Here is a 19,707-nt window from a genome sequence, read left to right as displayed (position 1 = left end):
CTTTCAGACTATTACCCAGTGGGCTATGATTTCATTTGTATTGCTTCTTTTATTGCAGGTAAATCTGAAGAGTGTTTACTAATTGCTGCACATATCATGTGTTGAATTGACAAGGGGAAAAACCTAGAGCAGATGCTTGATTCCATATAAAAATTGCATGTGCTTCATGATCTCTGCTTATTTAAATGACTTTTTTTTTCATCTGTTGTGTAATTTACTGTTTTTCATCTGTGTTAAAAGCATTTTTTTATTTGTAGTAAAGCTAATTTTTTTTTTCAGGTATCACTATATTAGCAAATGGAGAAAACAAGCTCTCAGTTGCAAATTATTGAAGCTAGGGTTTTGCCTTATCTGAAGGTGTCTAGTTGTATGTTGTATGCACCAAAGTTGGTCTAAATTTGTAAAATTCCAGAAAACACATATCAGTTAAGGTTTTATATAAAAGCAGAATTCTATTAGGAAGTGCCTTTGATAATCACTTTATATTTCCATGCCTTTAATTATGTTTCCCCTTTATATAATTTTTATATTATTCCTTTCCTGTAAAACCTTTCTCAGGATAAGTAGCCTCAGGATGGGCCAAGTTTAGGAAGTCATAGACTACAGAAAGACGAAATATTTCAATATTTCAACTGCATTTCACAGCTTTGAAAGCAGAATTTTGCCTATGAGAAGCACTTCAATGAGAATGCTCTATAGTGTTTGTTGTGCTGTGCACCGTGGGAAGGCTGGAGGTGGCCGTAGTGACTGAAGGCTTCTGATAGAAAGGTTTTGTACATGAAAAGTAGATTGTCAGCTGAGCAAAACTTGGCCTTCAAAAATTCTGAGGGTTTTCCTCCAGTATATTCATATGTTAGTCTTTTTAATTTTTTTCCCATATGCAAAGAAGAAAAGAATAATGTGGGCTTATGTGCATTTTGCTGTCTTCAGCTGTCCTGTGGTACAGTTACATTATGTTGGTGATAAGATAATAGAATCCAATCATCCCAATGTTAAAGACTGTACTTCCTAAAACAAATCCAGACTAAACAAAAAACCCCAATCAACCATCAGACTTGCCCATTAGGTTTTCATTTTGCATTTTTTGAAAAAATCAGAATATGTACCTTAAAAAAAAAATTATCCAGTGGTATGTCTCCAATATTTTCTACAGGGAATTTGTTCTTTTTAAAAACTATTATTATTATTAGATACTTTCTTTAGTGTTTGTTTTTTTTTTTTTTCAGAGGTAAATCTTATCACTACCCCTGCAGTTTCCTGGGGTTTCAGAGAAGTTGCAATAGGAATTTATTGTGTTGTGTTATGTGATAGTGATTTTAGAAGTTGAACTCCTGAGAATGTTGCTTTTTATGCAGATATTTACATTAAGAATCGCAACTTTATTTTCCTTCCAAATTAAATATCTACATGCAGTAGATATCAATACATCAGTTTTTAGTAAGCAATACAATGAAGTTTGTTCTTTTTACCTGTGGTTTTGCAGCGTTCTTTTGATTTTGCTGCATAGGAGTGAGAACCATGTTTGAATGATGTATTCTAATTTTCTGTCTTAAATTTATTACTATAAAGTAGAACTGTATCACTTTAATATATGTTTAGATGTTTGTGTATCTTATTAAACTTGATGAACTCTGTTACTAGAATGTTTAAAAGCAGAACTTCATGTATGTTTATATATTTGTTTATGTATAGGTTTTCTTAGGAAATTATGTATTATTTATTGAAATATTTTCGGTTTCATTAAATGAAGTTGCGATTGTAATAGATGTTTGTAACCATGATGTTGTTAAGCATTTTTTTTCCTTAAGGGTTTTTTGCCATAGGTTCAGCATATTTAGCTTGTACTTGCAGCAAATATGTTGGAAAGATGTAACCACATCTCAGTTTCTATCTGCATATTTTTTAAAGTTTGTGTAAAGAAACAGACAAGTATGTTGTTATTTCAGACTAGAATGTAACATGCTGTGTATTATTGTGATAGTACTTTTACATACGGTCACTTACCATGTCAACAGATAACTCTTTAATTTTAATTCTCTTGATGCTCCATAGTAGGAGGAGGCAACCATCCCCTTCTTGTCCCTTATGATACACTCACAGCCAAAGAAAAAGCCAAGGACAGAGAAAAAGCACAGGATATTCTGAAATTTCTACAGATTAATGGATATGTTGTCTCCAGGTAATTCTCAGTTCAATATTAATGTCACAGAAGGTTTCTGATAGTCCTCAGTGGTCTGTTTTGTTTTGTTTTGTGGTTTGGTTGGTTGTGGTGGGATTTTTTGGTTTCTGTTATTGCTTGTTTTTTGAGGTTTCTTCTATCAAACCAGAACTCTGTGATTATTTTTTATCTTTCACTTCCTGGGAATAAGGATGAGCTCCTTCATATAAAACATTGTAAGGAAGAAATGAATTACAGAGTTAGTAGCAGGGGTTTTGGAAGGCATGAACAGAGTTCTCCAGAATGTCTGCATGCCTTCTACCTTCCCTCTCAGTATTGCAGCTTTTTCTTTCTGGCATGTGTCAATGCATCCAACTGTTAGTAAACTTTCTAGTTTTCTACAAGTGATGGAATTATTAAGTCTTAGTTACAGGTTCACACACATCTTCAAACACGTCTCTCTCTAAAGGAATTTCTAGACAATTGGTAAGATAAGACAGTTTTATTTCTAAATCATACAACTAATTCATTTCAATTGAGTTCATTTACAGTATTATTTTTTAAACAATCCACAGTGTAAATGTAATAATAGTGAATAGTCTGCTGAATAACATGCATAATTCATTTTAATATAGTGTATATACCTTCTAAATGTAGCATGAATAAATTTTTAATTAATTTGGAATCTTTTCTGCCTTATCAGCATGACTTAGGAAATCAGCATCTCTAGAAAAGGCTGAGCCTTGCATGACTTAAACATTAGTAAGTTAATGAAACAGTCACTGAGATCAATTTAAGTAATCACTGTGAATTAGCCTTGCACATCTACCTAAAATCTGCCTGCTTCCATTCTTGTCTATCAAATATGAATTCCAGCCTGTTTCTAGAGTCGCACAGTTAATCTGATAATTTTGGTAAAATCTCACAGATTAGCTGGAATAATTGAGTTTACTTCTGCTCAGTGCAGTAGGATGTACAAAGTGGGATGCCAGACAGCAAAGGTTTCTTTCCTTATTCGCTGTCAATATGATCAACTACATACTACATTTTTATTCCTGTTAAATACAAGAGAAAAGTGGCTTTTAGGGTCTTTTGGGAGTGGCAGGTTAAGAGGAGAGGGATGGTAAAAAAACCATTAACTTGGACACACCCATAGTCTTGTAACTAATTCTTGCTACATCTGCACCCTCCCGTGCTGGTTAAATGCAGCCTTTTCCGCGATGTTAAACTCAAGAGTACTTGCTGCACCTTTGATAGCTACCTTGTCTAAACAAACAAGGGCCTGATTCATGTTTTAATTTGGTCTGCTCACCACTCTACTTTCCATATATGCCTTGCTCCCATTTCTTTACAGTCTTTATTTGACAGTGACCGTTCAGGTCTCTGCACCCCCATGCAAAATGGCTTCAGGGAAGATAGAAACATTTGCCCCCTACCAAGCATGTGGCACTCAGGCCCACTTCAGCTGCTGGTGCAGAAGCCCTCACTCATCTTGCTGACATGGCTCCTTCACATTTTTTTACACCACAGCAGTCCCACCTCAGTGGCAGGCAGCTGGGACTTCCAGTTTCTGGAGTCGCAGACCCTGCTCTGTGCCCTTGACTGTCTGTCTGCAATGACTGCGACCAAATGCGCTTATGCCAGTCCCCTGCTGAAGCTGCCACTCTGGCCTCACGGTCTGTAAGGCTCATAGAACTGCTCCCCAAAGCTGTGGCATCTCTAACTACTGATTCTTGAGACCTTCTTTCACCTCACTTGTCACAGACCTGGGGGCACCTACACCCCAAGCCTGACTCCAGTTGCTGGCCCAGTATCCAGCTCATGCTGGCCTGGACAGTAGCTGCCATCCACTTCTGACAGCCGATGGAATAGTGAGTGACATTACACAGAGATACAGGTACTAAGGCATTTAATAGGAATATAGGACAAACTCTAGTGATAAGGTACAAGGCTCAGTCACTCAATTGATTTGACAGCTTACATGTGACCAGCTATTTTGAAATCTGTTTTCATCCCTTCTGCGCTTTTCTTTTTATTCTTCCTTCCTGTACAATCTGTCGTTGCTTTGTGTACTGAGCTGCCTTGAATAATTCTCATGTCCCTTTCTCTTAGGAGTTCCAAAGTTCAGGTGGCCTTCTCCAAAGTTGTGTCTGAAGTTTCTTAATGGTCCCTTAGTTAGTAAACTTGAGAATTTTGTTCTCCAGCGTTGTTTCTTTTACATTTTGTCTACCTGATTTGTGTCTCTAGGCATATGCTTTAATTTAAAGCATAAATGTGCAATACACAGGCAATTATATTCTGTATATACACATTAGGTATACTTTTTAAACTTGCAGCCTAGCTGAGTACCAATTTAACTTGGTGCATGAGTCAGGGGGAGATGAGGTGTGACTGATTCCCTCACTGTTTAAGAATAGCTGTTTCATGTGCCATCAATTAAGCCCTGATTCTGCATAAACAAGGCTTGTGTCAGTGCCAGCTTGTTGCTAGGGATGTCATCCCATGATGTTGATTCATGCTTTGGAGTTTCATTCTTGTGGAAAGATGATGTGTTTTTTATATCAGACTAGTAACTAACATGGATGGAACATTCTGGAAAAGTGATTCCATCACTTTGTTTTGGTTTTCCTTTGCTTTTTCGTAAATGCTGCATAGATATTCAAAAGTTTTCCATTGCAAGCAGACTTTTCAGGAAAAGTCATTTAGATTTACTTCTAGTTTGATTGTTTAAATCAAAGTATTTTTCCTCTTCCTAACTTCCTCACCCAAGAATCAGTCCCTGTAGGGAAATGTAAGATAGTACAAGTAATGGAAAGAAATTATAAGAATAGTGGATTATTTTGATTGACAAGTGTAATTTTTTTCCTAGCCATCTGGTTGGGAAATCTACTTGTGTCTTAACAAATTGCTCAAAAATCTAAGTAAGTCTGAGACTGTTGTTTGCATTAAACACAACAAAATCTTATATTAATAAGCACATGCTCATTACCAGAAAAAATTATGTCAGAATACATGGAGAGGTAAGACTGCTTGGAGTCCTTCTGTATGTGTAAAAATTTACTTGTTTCCTTTTACAGAGGACTTAAGGACCTGGAATTAGACACGCCTTCCATTGAGAAACGCTTTGCTTATAGTTTCCTTCAGCAGCTTATAAGATATGTGGATGAAGCCCATCAGTATATTTTGGAATTTGGTATGGTACCCCTTGCACATTTTTTAAAACAATTATTAGCTAAGATTTCTGATGTTATAAAAACAACCAGATTTTTTTTTTAAAGATTGGTACATTTCTGGAGTAGTTTTCCCTTTAATTTCCCATAGTTGATGAAGGTCATGAATTTTGAAGTTACGAAACTGCCATTCATTCCAATTTCCCATATTCATTCATCAGATTAAAAATTTTCAGCAAAAATTTATGACTTTCTTTTTATGAAAAAGAAAACTAGCTGCCTCCTTGCATTTATGCACAAAATTATAATCTCTCACATGTGCACAATAGTAGTTTCACATGTAATCCCTTTTTCATATGTAATCCCTTTTTCAGAGAGCAAATGAAACCAGTCATTTGTACCATTCTGCAATTTTCTCTTAAAAAGGGAATAGAGAAACATCTTCAACAAACTTCCACAATGGGAATGTTCTTGAATAAATATCCAACACATGTTTTGTGAACAGCACTATGAAGGATTTATCTTCTTTTGGTGAAGATAAAAAAATTTGAAAGTTTGGTGACCCAAGCCAACTTCTTACATGACCAGTAAAAGCCAAAAACACCTGGCCAGATTCTGCTTCTGTTGTGACCATTTTTGTTGCAAGGTTATATAACATACGTTGTGCCTTGTAGTCATAAATGCTGTGAAGGACAGTAACAGGGACATCAGGGAGATTGTTTTTTAGGTGAGCATTGATATATTCAATCTAGTTTTAATGTGGAAATTTGGCAAATTTAGGAGTTATTATATGCCATGGTTACTTACAGCAGCAAAAGTCTGGTCTTGATAACTCATCAGGCTACTTCTGCTGCTAATGCTTGATTACCATGGCTTCATCATTCTTAATTACATAAATTTGGGATAACTGCAAGAATGATAATGATTAAATACTGAAACACTAGAAACACTGGTGGAACAAATACCGTTTGAGTCCCTCAATAGATTAATGGAAAGAAGACATTAAATAAATGAGAAATAGTTTGGGAGCTGTAAGAGATTTTATTTTGAAAGAGATTTTGTTTTTTATGGTAAGGGAGGAGAGAAGCAATTTAAATTTTAGTTAGATAGATCTAACCATTAATTTTGTTCTTTAGTACCAAGTTCATAAATAAGGAATGAGAATTCATTAATTCCATTTCTCCAGAGAACAACTGCAGAAAGATGTTTTATTAGAATCTGAGTTCATGTTTCGAAATTGTCACCTGTAACAGGAAAAGATAAACACAGCACCAGAATTTTATCTCACAAAAACATCCATATCTCTTTGTACTATGAGATGCCTACACTTTTATGAAGATTTGGGCAGTTATTCTTTATACATTTTATTTGCTGTTACTTTTCCTCTAATGAGGTAGTCATAAAATGCCACTTTAACTAGTGCCTATACTGTTTGAAGTACCTTAAATCTACATCTAAGGATGACCAGTATTATTTGTTTATAGTGTACATTTCCTAAGAAAAATGCAGAGTAGACTGTAATTATGATACCTGACAAGAAAATTATATTTCTTCTCTCTGCAGATGGTGGCAGCAGAGGCAAAGGAGAGCAATTCCCATATGAACAAGAAATCAAGTTTTTTGCCAAAGTACAGTATATTTTTGTTTATTCTTTGTCAACATAGTGATTAACAGAAGTGAGAACACATTTTTTAGTAACTGTTATTGTTATAGTGGTGTTTTTCTGTGTAAATTCATTCTTTTATTAATTAAAAACAGCAGTAATAAAAATAGCTTGAAAACAGTGTGGGATGAAATATAGATGTGGGAAGATTACAAGACTATATTTTTATTCTCATTATTTCTTGCTCCATGATATGCAGCTACTCATATGATGTTATTCAGAAGCTCCCTACATTTTCTGTTTTCTAGCTTAGTCTAATTTTGAAGCTTTCTCTCTTTTACGATATTCAGGTGGGTTAATGTGAGCAATAGTTATTGGAATTAACACGGCTGTGTATCTCTCAGTGCCATGGTAGTTATTTCTCTTGTTTTAAAACCATGTTGTTGTCTCCATCACGGAGTCAAACAATGTCTGAAGTTGGAAGGACCCTTTACTTAGCACTTTCAGAGAGCCATGTCCAGACATCTTTTGAATATGTCCAAGGGTAGAGACTCCACAGTCTCTCTGCTCGACCTGTGCCAGTGCTCAGTCACCCTGACAGTAAAAACCTGTTTCCTGATGGTCTGAGAGAACCTACCATGTTTCAGTTTGTGCCCATTGAATGTGGTCCTGTCACAGTTGAAAAGAGCTCGGGTCCATCTTCTTTACCCACTCTCTTCAGATGTTTACACACATGGATGAGATCATCCCTGAGCCTTCTCTTCTCCAGGTTAGGGTCCCACCTTCCTCATTCTCTTGTCGTTTGAAAGATCCTCTAGTTTCTTAATGATCTAGATCCTCTAGTTTTGTGACCCTTTGCTGGACTCTCTCCAGAATGTCAATGTTTCTCTTGTACTTGGGAGCCCAGAACCAGACAAAACACTTGAGATGTGCTCTCCCCAGAGTTGAGTGGAAGAACCCTCTCCCTGGACTCTCTGACAAGCACTCTCTCTTGTTCAATGCACGCTGCTGTTGGCTACCTTTGCAATAAGATTGCATTTTTGGCCCATGGTCTGTTTGCTGTCCACTGAGGATCCCATAGTCCTTCTTTGAAAAACTGCTTTTCAGCTGATTAGCCCTCAGTGTATGCTGGTGACTGAACTCATTCCTCCCCAGGTGCAGGACTTCGCACTTTTCACTTCCCCTTCCTCCTGAATGGAAGCCATGAAATTCCTCTCAGCACAATTCTCCCTTTTCTGTCACAATTTTACACATTATAAACCAAGAAAATCTGCTGTTTCCTTTCACACATAAAATCTTGTATGATATTTACCTATTCAAAATGCCTTTTGAATTCATTAGTGAGTAAGAAAACGTGACTGTTTGCAGCATTTTCTATCTCCGGTGTCATTTGCAGTAAGTTGTTATTTCTATGGCTTAGAGTATTTCCATGTGGTATTATTTGTCAGGCTGATTGACTCAGAAGCTAGCATCTCACTCTCTTGTGAACCATGCTCCAAAAGGGAAGCTATTTCATATTTTCTTTTTGGCCATTTATTTTGGATCAGCTGCTGTCTGACACCTGTAGTGGGCACTGAGTAATAATCATCACAGAAAGTAAACAGAAAAACTTCTGTGGCTCAAGCCCTTAGTAAGTGATGTTATTTTGAAAAATCTAGAAATAAGTGGTGTTAGCATGCTGACAGTTGTAGGTGAATTTTTTTAAACCTACATTAAAAGGACCAAAAAGCAATAGTTGTATTTGGTTATGTATTATAGGAAAAATCTTAAATTTTGAGATAAAATTAAATTATACTTTCTGCCTTGTATCCTCCTAAAAACCCCCACAGATAAGTCCCAGTGATAATGTAATTTTTTTTTCTGCTGCCTTACTTGATGACGTATTAAGTGCCTTGAATATTAAATAAATTCAGAGAAATAGCTATTAAAGAAAAAATCCAAACAGACAGAAGTTTTAAGACAGAAAAGCTGTTTGAAATCTCCTGTCTTTAGTTGTGACCTACAAAGTATAAACAGAACATAATAAAGAAGGTCCTGAGATAACCGCTCTTTCTGATTTAATTTCAGGTTGTGCTCCCTTTGATTGATCAGTATTTTAAAAATCATCGCCTGTATTTCTTATCTTCAGCAAGTAGGCCTCTCAGCAGTGGAGGTCATGCCTCTAATAAAGAGAAAGAAATGGTGACAAGGTAAAGCTTAAAATGATATTAATGTCTATGCATATATGTGTTGGTCTTTAAAGAGCAGCAGTTGAATGTGGGCAAGTGAGAAGTGGGAGGCACAGAGATATTTTTATGTACGCACAAATTAAGCATTTTTAGCTTTAATTTCCCATTAGGAATATTAATTTTATAAAATGGAGAGGAGTACAGAGTTATTATATGCTGTTTAAAAGGTGATGATTTTGGCATGCAGGGAACTTCAATTTATCCTTATATTCAACAGCAGAACACTTGCACAGTCTGTGGCACAGGCTATACAATTATGTATCAGTTTTCTGATATTTCTAACTGTTAGAAATAGGTATATACTGAAATCATTATTCCTGCAAAATATTATGTTAGATTTATAAGCCAAACTTATTTGTAGCTGAGTTTCAATAAGTATCATTATTAATGTCCATCATAAAAATAAGGGAGTTGCATTCTTTCTGCTCTATAGTTTTATAAATAGTAATGAATAGTACTTTCACAAAAATATTTGATTCTTTCTCTGAAGTTACTCTTTTTTGCAGACCATCTCTCTAAGATGTTTTAATTTTATTTCACTTCTGATTGAATTGAAACCCACATTTCCCATTTAGTAAGGTGGATTACAAGCTTCACACAGAATCTCTTGAGTACCTGTAACATGGGCATGTATGATGGTTCCCTCCTTGGCTGTTCTTGGGCATGACCCATGCAATATTGAATTGCTGCATTTTGGGGCTGACAGCCAGATGGTGGTCATTCAGACATGCAGGGCTTGCAAGATTGTGTGAATGCTGAGTGAAGTTTTTATCACTGTATTAAGCTCAAGTAAGTAATGGCTGTATTGACTTTGCATCATCTCATGGACTAATCTGAACTGGCAGCTTATCTCAATGCTGTTCTTCAAGGGATTTTAAAACTTTATCAAAATGCATGCATATAAATAATTTTCCAGTCTTATGAGCTGCTAATTTTCTGTCTGTAATGTCCTGGATAACGGTATTTTTACAGATGTTAAGTCATGCCAATAAACTCCCTACTTCTGGAAAATGTCAGCTGTATCAGCATACCTGCTGCATAGAGATCCAGGATTTATGCACATATGCTCTGTAGCTGTGTGAGATTCCAGAACTTATAGTCCTGCAAAATGATCAGAGCTGCTGCCATACTTGATTGGGTTATGTGCTATCCAGATGTGTCAGCCAAGCAGAAGAAAATAGATGCAGGGAAATCTTGGATGAGTAATAGCTAATTCCATTGAGTGCACCTCCTACACAGAATTTTTTTAAGCTAAGGGCAGCTCCTGTCTGCTTTCCTTCTCCAGTGATGATAAACTTGCATTCATTAAGCTGTGGAAGAGTATAATTTTTGGATATTGATAATGCAGTGAAAGTTAGCATATGCAACAACCATTCCATATTTAGAAAATGCAGTTAATCCAGATCTATTTTGCTGACAAATATGGGTCAGACTTCTTCCTGAAATGTGGTGGCATTATATGCTGTTGTATTTGTAACCAACCTCTTCATGATTGGGTTTTTCAAATTTCTCATCCAGTAGACCAAGTTACGAGTTATCTAACTACTGTAGTTGTATGAAATTGGTTCTGAATATCAATCTGGGTATTGGAAATTTGGATTTATTTATTTATTTATTTGGCCTCAACTAAAGACACTGTAGATGATAGTTTCAGTCTCACTTTGTGAAAGCACAGCGTCTGCTGAATGGTACAGGCCGTTGAGTAACATTTGTCTGTCAGAACATAAGATAGAGTGGTGAGCTATTTATGTCTTTTCCAGAATGGACACAAAATCTATATGGCGCTAGCATGCTTCTTTACATCTTTTCCTGTTGGACTTGGTGATTCAAGATCCTCATAAAACAATATATAGTCTATGTCTGCATCATGGAATAAAAAGTGAACCGAGATCCCCAAACATGCACCAAGCAGGCTCATTTCTAAAACCGAGCAATTGCTGTTGCTAGAGTGGATCACTGTGCATTGGCTAATTAGCTGGATTCAATCCCACATTAATCTGGCTGTTGAGATTCTGGACATAAATGTTTCCATTTGACACCGTGCTCTTGTCTGTCAATGGAACATCATGTTCAGATCTCATCCATAGGCTGTGCAGACATGCTTATTGTATCTTTTGTTTTTAAATCAGAGGCTAATAAATAGCTAGTATGCCTATAAATTATGTAGCTTAATAAAATGACATGATATTGTTCATGTCATTTATAGCAGATGAAAGGGATTGCAGCATAAAATAATACCACAAAAATGGATGTTTCCGGTGAAAATTCTCATACCAAACCAGATCTTGAAGATTGATGTAATTCCAACTTCAGTCTGGAGCCCAGGTCAATTTGGGTAGGGTAGTTTGCTCCTGCTTCTATGAATTAACAGAAAAATTCACTTTTCTTTTTTCTCAATGGAGTGCTGTTTATCAGCACAGGAAGTAGTTCAAACATGCAAAACGAAATCATTGATCATATTGTTTAAAACCATGTAAGAGGTGATATTAGAAAAAAAAACTTATTTGAAGAAAATTTCTTGCTGTGTTCAAGTTTACAAAATCCTAATTGAACTAGTTAAGCATTTGCCATCACATACCTCACTTAATTTGATTCCGTTGCCTTGTGTTTTCAAATTGTTAGTGGTATCCTGTGTAGCACAATGAACGCATTTTACTTTTTAAAGCTTTGATGGTTATTTCCTTGTGGGTTATTGTATAGAACGCTTTTATATTAATTAGCTTTGCTTTTAATTTTTTTGTTTGTTTTTTTTTTAATTATAATATGTGCTTATTTAACCATGTTTGTTAAGGATATGCACTTGAAAATTCTTTCTTTAGTATTCTGTCCCACATTCTGCTCAGACAATTGATTCTTTCTGCGTGACATCATGTTGCTTTTCCTGCTCATATATCAGCTGTTATTTTTTCTTTCTTTCCCCCCTCCCTCCCTTATTTTTTTCCTTTTCCCTTCTCTTCTCTTTTATTTTTCTTTTGTCTTCAGCCTGTTCTGCAAACTTGGAGTTCTTGTCAGGCATAGGATTTCACTGTTTGGTAAGGAGACCCTTGACAAATACTAGCATGGCCATCACTTGGTTTTCTTTGCCATTTTTGGATTGTGTTAAGTGCTGCTTTGTTGCATGCTGCATGGCTGAAATGCATGGTCTACGCAGACCACCGATTGTTTAGACTGGTAGATCAAAGATTATTTTAGATGGAATATAAAGCTTTTGTAGTTTTCAGTTTGGGGGAGGTGATTGGGGCTTTTTAGTTTTCTCTGTGTCTTAACTAATATTTGGGTTTCATTATCGTATCAAAGAATGTTGATGAGTAAATTAAAATTACTGATTAGTAATGATATTCTGAATAATTTGGGAAAAACATTTGGCAGTCAGAACTGCACATTTTTATTGGAAAGTCATTAAGGAAAATTAGAAGTGGGCTGAAGTGCTTAGTTATGTTCTGTGGAATTCTTGAATATTCTCAGATGTGCTTGACTCCACATACGCATGTGTACCCTCTTTCTGGTATTATGTGACCTTGTCAGGAGCTTGGTGTTTGTCTTATGCCGTGTGAAAATCACTGAATTGAAGTCAATCTGAAGTCTGTATCAAGTGTATACATTATATGCAATGTATGGCACATTTTCTTTGCAATTTTCTCTTCTGCTGTGGTGCTAGGAGAGCTGGAATAGTACATCCTATGCATACATGGCTTCAATGATGGATGCAGTGCAAACTTCAGCATCCATGAACATATCTAATGGGGTAATTATCTAGTGAATTAGAATTTGATTGTGTTAACATGCACCTAACTCAATTCCGGCATATTTCATTCAATTTGAAGGGAAAGAAATGACTCGCTGCAGCAGTGTGGTGCTTAAAAATTTTACAGACCATTATGAAAACTGTTAAGCTAAGAAGAAAGATTGGAAGGTTTTTTAGCATAATTGCTTTTAAATATTTTGGGAGGAGGTGAGTGGATTTGCCTATAAAGCCAGAAGATCATAGGAGGAACGGAGTTATTTCTGCAGCTGTGTGGCATTGCTGCATCTTTTTCTGGAGGGTGGAATATGTCACAAACCTACACATAAGCTCTGATTTATGCCCTAGATTGTTTCTTCAAAGAATGAACTAGCTCAGTTATGCTATTAAAATTTTGGAAAGCTTTTTTGTTATTTGTGCATTTGGTTTTCAGATTTTTTTTTCCTAAAATGAGTCATGGTTGAAATTAAATACCTAAGTCAATATAACTTTCTTCAGTACTAAAGAAAAGATCTTTTCTATTCAACTTCTCAGCTTGCTAATTTCTTGTTGTTTGGCTGGGTTCAAATGCTAGGCGGTAAGTCAGATGGGATCAGCTGATTATTTGTGATAGCTACAGTTTGTTTTTTAACTCTATTCCCAGACGACAGTAACAACAGATTACAAAATCTTTATGCTAACACAGTAGTTTTGGCATTAACTGTGACAAGGTCATTGTGAGACTATGGAGCATGATTAGGTTGTTTACTATGGACTTAATATCTCAAGTCAAAGTCACCTTATAGTTTGCCTTCCCCTGCAAGGGAATTGCATGATATGAGAAAATCTGATTAAGAGAGTTGCACTTATTCCAGCAAAGACAAAGACTTTGTGCAGGAGAGGAGAAAGTGCTCATAACTGAGCACACCTGGGGCCTAGAAAGTTATTTGTGCAATTTGAAGGCATCTTCTGTGAGCAAGTGTTGCTCAATAATAACTTTTATGGGCAGTGTGGAGTTTTCTATAACAAATATCAAAATTCTATATGGTTTTGCAATATAGGTACTTTGTATTACTGTGAATATGAATGATACTTCTGAATATAGAGCTGCATTTCTGAAAATCATTAGTGAAAGTCACGTAGCTTAAGATGTATATAGTAGTTTGGTAAAATGGGAAATTAAGCATGCATGTCTTACAGAGTGAACTTAAATAGTCAAATTTGATATCTGAGAGTGTCATTAAGATTATGAAATTATCATTCAACATAGAATCATTATTTGTTTACAATGTGAAAGTAGATTTTGACTGCAATAATTTACAGTTTGAGAGCTGTGGCTGTACATGAGGAAGGCTGTATTGATTTATTTTCATTAGTATTACTGGGTAGAAATGGAAATATTTTGGTGAATAATTTTGGTGAATTGAGCATGTTAATTTATATTTTCTCAAATTTAAGTAGCTTGATTGTTTAAATTTCTAGTAAGCCGTTCTGTTCTGGAGCAAGTTCCTGAGAATTTGTGGCTGCCCCATCCCTGGAAGGGTTCAGGCTGGGTTGGATGGGGCTTTGAGCAAGCCTTGTCTAGTAGAAGATGTCTCTGCCCCCAGCAGGAAGTTGGACCTAGATGATTTTTAAGGTCCCTTCCAACCCAGGCCATTCCATGATTCTGTGATGGTCTAACACACAGTCTGGTGTACTTTGAGCACTTCCATACTTGCTGTCTCAGCACTGTTTTGCACTCTCTTCATCAGCATGGGCGTTCCTATCACCAAAGCATCAAAATAGTAAGGAAAAAAGTTTGATCTGACAAAAACCCTTAGTCTTTTGGGGTGATTTTTGGTAGGATTTTTTGGGTCGCCTCAGCTTTCTTATCTGCTTGCTGTACCATTGCATGATCACATGTGCCAGTGAAAAAAGGTGAGGCTGCCTGGCTGAGGCAGCTGTGGAAGTTATGGTCCAGGTTTTTTTAATCTGCTGTGGATGAACAGGAATGAACACAAATAACATTTGTATTTCCTAATTTTGGTACCATAGAACAACTTTCTCAGTGCTGCAATGAACCTCCCACACCTTCCTTGCACTTATTTTACAATATCTAGTTCACTGAAACAATTACTAATTTTACTTGAATGTTTGCTTGTATTTTTAAGAAATAACCATGAGTGAGAAAATACAGTATGCTGTAGCACTGTGTGCAGATAGAAATATTTTCAGAAATCTTTCTTAAACATTCAATTTGTTTCTACTTTTTTTTCAAGAAAATTTAAAGAAAAGCAAGGAAAGACAGTTTTATTTTTGCATAATTTCATTTTAGAAAGTAAATTTTAAAATAGGCCCAAATGTGGTTCAAATTTGTATTGTATACATCTATTCTGGATTTAAAAAGTGTTCTTAGAGGAAAGAGGCTTGTACATGCTGCATTTTGGGATGTACATATGTATAGAAGGCTTCTTGTATGTAAGTCCTCTTTTTGCATACCTAAATGGGAAAAAAAAATACAGAATATGTGTATTATGTCAGGGACTCTTATTTATGTGGATCCAATTAAGCTATAAATAACTGCAGACTCGGGGGAACATCAGGGAATGAACTTTGTTAATGACATTTTTTTATAAGTGTTCTCTTCCTGTAATAGCAGGAAGTTGCAATAGCAACTTTGGAAAGTTAATTGCTTTTATGTTACTGAGAGGGGGAAGATAAATAATCAGATAGACTTGAATTAATTAAAGCAAAACTTAGAGAACTCAAATGGAAACCAGAAAATACACTGCAGCTTTAATTAACCCCACATTTAAGTGCTTCCATCTTGACTGCCTCAGCTATTTTATGAGATGCTTTCCTGCCTCTAGTTCCTGCATTTGTGTAAACAAGGCTAAGACAAAAAACTGCATGTTCTTTAACATGAAATGATGCAGAAGTTCAGTTGCTCTTCTGCTGTGTCATTTATTCTTTCATTAAATCCAGGGGTACAGTTAGCAGTGTGTCAATAAGTTGCACGCTATGCTCAGCTTAATTGGTGGATAATTTTCCTCCCTCTCTAGGAAATGATGCAACATCAATAGTCAACTGTCTTCACATACTGGGACAGACTTTGGATGCAAGGTAACACTGATTATATTTTCTAAAGTACAAGGAAAATCACTGAAGAGAGTAATGTGCAGTTACATTTAGGCTACCTGTGTAAGGCGACAAATTTTCAACTTGAGAAGTTACAGTGCTGAAAAGAATTCCCGTTGCAAAACAGGTCCATTACTAGGATTTGACAGGACAGTATTTATAGGTTGCACTTTAAATTTTATGGATCAGTGGTGTCCAGAAACTTCTGATTGTTACTTTATGTGGTTTTAATCATGTGACTTTCTCAAAACCAAAATAAAGTTAGAAATATTTTATTATTTTCCTTACACTCTTTAATCAAAAAATTCAGGAGTTAAATGCACAGTAAATCTGTCTCATCGAGTGTCTTCTTTGCAAAATTAATTCAGGTTCTAATTTGAAAAAAAGCCAAACCCTTTGCCTAGAATTCAGGGCTACTTTTATGTTAAATTGAGCTGCTTGAGTTATTATTCTGAGGTTTATGGATGAGACAACATTGATATATTGGAGAGTAATGTGTTGCCTTTCATTTCCTGTGAAGTCAGCCATCTCTGCCGAGAGCTGATTTTTACATTTTTGCATTTTTAAACAAAATATGATATCTTAAACTGCCTCCATGGAAATTTTAAGGAAATTTTTTTCACTTAGCATAAAGTCTCAAAACAATTGTGTGTATTATGTGCATATAGTTCTCTTTCTCAATATCTTACCAGTTGCTTTTATGGACAAGTTTTATATTCTATTTCCTACGGGGTAGAGTCATGATCATGGCCATTAATATGGCTCAGCTCTTGCATGGTATGCCTTTATTTTGCAATATCTTGGGTTTTTTGTCTTAAATTGTCCATGGTCCATGCAATCACACAGACAGAATACAGACACAAGTGAAGGTCACTAATTCAGCTCTGGGTAGAGATGTGGAAATAGCTCCAGATGGAGATTAAGGAATTAATGGAGGGAAGTTTAAAGATATTGCTCTTGACACTGTATATATCCACTCTTTAAAATAAACAATCAGACTAAAAGAACTGGACTGCTTCTGAATTTACAAAAGAGCATCACCTCAATTTATTTCACACATGCCTAAACGGATACTTTCTTTAAACAAAGGATCTTTGTAATTGAGCTAGTTAATCACATAAGGTAATAATTCTCCTGTATTGCATCTTTCCATTGTTGATCAACTGTGCTATAGTCACATAATAAATGCATTGATTGATTTGATTTTAACATATATGGTTGTTTTTACTCATTCCTTTCTCATGCCATTGTTCTGGAGATGGAAATGTGACTGCTTTAATTAGGAAGATTTTCTGACTTTTATCTTGAGATGATTCTTCTCTTTCTGGAGTCAGAAATCACAGACTTACTAATTTTTATTTTTGTTCTGTAGTTTTTGGGTTTTTTCCTCTCTGAAGGCAAATGAATCACTTTATAAATTCCAAAGGACTGTTTGCTTGGCAGGAAAACAGATAAAGTATCCCTGTGTTCTGCAGGATACCTGTGAAACTTGTTTTCAGTCAGTTATTCTGCTCTGAGGAGATTTTACAATGTTAAAAGATGAAATATTTTTCTTCAGATCTCAATTATCTATTTCATATAATCGAAGACTAAGCTTTCTTCCATGCTTGTATAACATAATATTCCTTTTCATTCTTTTTGCATGATATAAACAGGACTGTGATGAAAACTGGTCTGGAATCTGTTAGGATGGCATTGAGAGCATTTTTGGACAATGCTGCTGAGGATCTGGAGAAAACTATGGAAAATCTTAAACAAGGCCAGTTTACGCACAGCAGAAACCAGCCAAAAGGAGTTACACAAATCATTAATTATACCACAGTTGCTCTCCTGCCAGTGCTATCTTCATTATTTGAGCATATTGGACAGCACCAGTTTGGGGAAGATTTGATATGTATGTATCATATTATCTTATATATATATATATGCAGAATGTCCACACCATTAAAATATTTATAGTGTCATGCAGTAAGCGTTACTAGACTCTCAATTCTATTAAAGAATGACAAATCCTGTGTCATTTTGACAAAATTTTTATTGATTTAATCAAACATTTGCAGCAATTGACCAAAAACAGTCTGCAGATTTTAGTGGACTCTGAATAAATAGTGAAGTAGATGTGTCCATGATTACAAAGTCAGAAGGATCAATTTTGTTAATAACTTTATAATGTATTTACTGTGACTTTCTTCATGTGTGAGAATTCACTTTGTGTAAGTTACTTTGTCTTTACTCCATCTATAAATACTACAAGAATGGTGTTGCACCATCATACACGCACCTCAGTTCAGTTTAGAGGGGAATCTGGGTGGCTTCTTAAATTCTGACAATTCTAGGGAAAGGGGAGAAGTGGAAGGAGATCCTGAAGAATTCAGACACCAGAGAAGGGAGCATGTATGAAAGTCTGGATATTGGATTTCTGTAAAGGTTCTGATTGTAGTGGATTCAATGGTCCTTTATTCCCCCCAAACCAAAAATTTTGCAGCCAAAATTTTGCGGACTTTGCAGCCTGAGAACAAAAATTGAATTTTATATATTTCAGGAACTCACAGAAGTATTACTGTCCAGATGGCACTAAAGGGGGAAATCCTACCCTGCATAGCTAACTCTGTGACTCAGTTATGAAAATCCATGAGAAGTACTTGGAGGAACAGAATACTGAATTACATTTTTCTCTTTTTAGAATGTGTAAAAAGTATTATTTAAAGTAGCCTTAAAAGAACTCTTCAAAAATTTGGACTTGAATTCATGGATTTGAAAGTAATGAGATGTAAATATCCACTTATTTTATTGAACTATTTCTGTAAAATTCCAGAGACTTTGATAGTATCCAGAAAAAGTAATTTTTTCATCATAAACCACTTTTTCAGTCATCAGCGTGTTTATGCCTTGTATAATTTTTGGTCTCTGGTATCCCATGTTTTGGAATTTAATATTTAGCTTTGAATTCTTTATCACTTAGGTTGGTGTTCTTAATCAGCTATTCTACATACATTGGACTGGTGTAAAACACCGAATTTAGAATTCATGAACTGGGAAAGAATAATTATTTAAAATTGGGCCTATTTATTTTGTCTAGAGCATAGTGGAAAGACTAATTTTTCTTACACACAACTTCTCTTTACATTTTGTTAAGAGTAAGATTTATCTTATTTGTACAAGCATCTTGACCTGGTGCTTGTACCTGATGTTACTGGTTAGAGTATACTCCCTGGGTGGGTCATGTACAAAGATGGGTCAATGTACCTGAGGTTACTATTACGATGTAAAAAACACTGAACTCTGAGATGATCTGAACTCAAATCACAGTACAATAAAGGGCTGGGCTTGTAGCTTTGATACAATATCTTGTAGGCTCTCCAGCCCATGCAGTCTTACCTTGTTTTATTCACAATATTTCATTAATTGCATGTTGAGGGATGAAATTAGCACTGTAGAAGAGACTACAAAAGATATCTCAGGCAAGAATGTATGGGCGTGTTGTCCTTCTTGATGGTACTTACACTGTTACACTGTTACTGCAGAGTGCATTACAAAAGCATTTTTCCAAATGGTTGTTGTTAAGGTTACTCTTACAGATTTATGACTGAATTACTTGATAATGTTAAAACATCTTTTGGTGAAGTATTCGTATGGAATAAATTATTATTTATTGTTTTTAATCCTTTGTAAGTTTAAAGTGTAAATTAAGTACATGCTATTATCTGCTA

General features: G+C 35.5%; 1 protein-coding gene across 10 annotated transcripts in view; it reads left to right on the top strand.

Annotated features, from left to right (window-relative positions):
- The window catches only part of RYR2 (ryanodine receptor 2), a 381,629-nt gene that overhangs the window by 283,026 nt on the left and 78,896 nt on the right, over positions 1-19,707 (top strand). For 5 of the 10 annotated variants that reach the window (XM_063151586.1, XM_063151584.1, XM_063151581.1 and 2 more), the window contains 7 exons: positions 2,056-2,179; positions 5,236-5,351; positions 6,892-6,956; positions 8,999-9,120; positions 12,142-12,191; positions 15,922-15,982; positions 17,653-17,891. In XM_063151586.1, the coding sequence (XP_063007656.1) occupies positions 2,056-2,179; positions 5,236-5,351; positions 6,892-6,956; positions 8,999-9,120; positions 12,142-12,191; positions 15,922-15,982; positions 17,653-17,891 (777 nt within the window). Of the gene's footprint in view, positions 1-2,052; positions 2,180-5,235; positions 5,352-6,891; positions 6,957-8,998; positions 9,121-12,141; positions 12,192-15,921; positions 15,983-17,652; positions 17,892-19,707 lie in introns of all 10 variants that reach the window. The other 5 variants (XM_063151578.1, XM_063151582.1, XM_063151580.1 and 2 more) reach the window with 1 other exon arrangement.

This window comes from Melospiza melodia, chromosome 3 (genome assembly GCF_035770615.1).
Source record: "Melospiza melodia melodia isolate bMelMel2 chromosome 3, bMelMel2.pri, whole genome shotgun sequence".
Taxonomy (NCBI): Eukaryota; Metazoa; Chordata; class Aves; order Passeriformes; family Passerellidae; genus Melospiza; species Melospiza melodia.
This window is presented reverse-complemented; position numbering and strand designations above follow the sequence as displayed.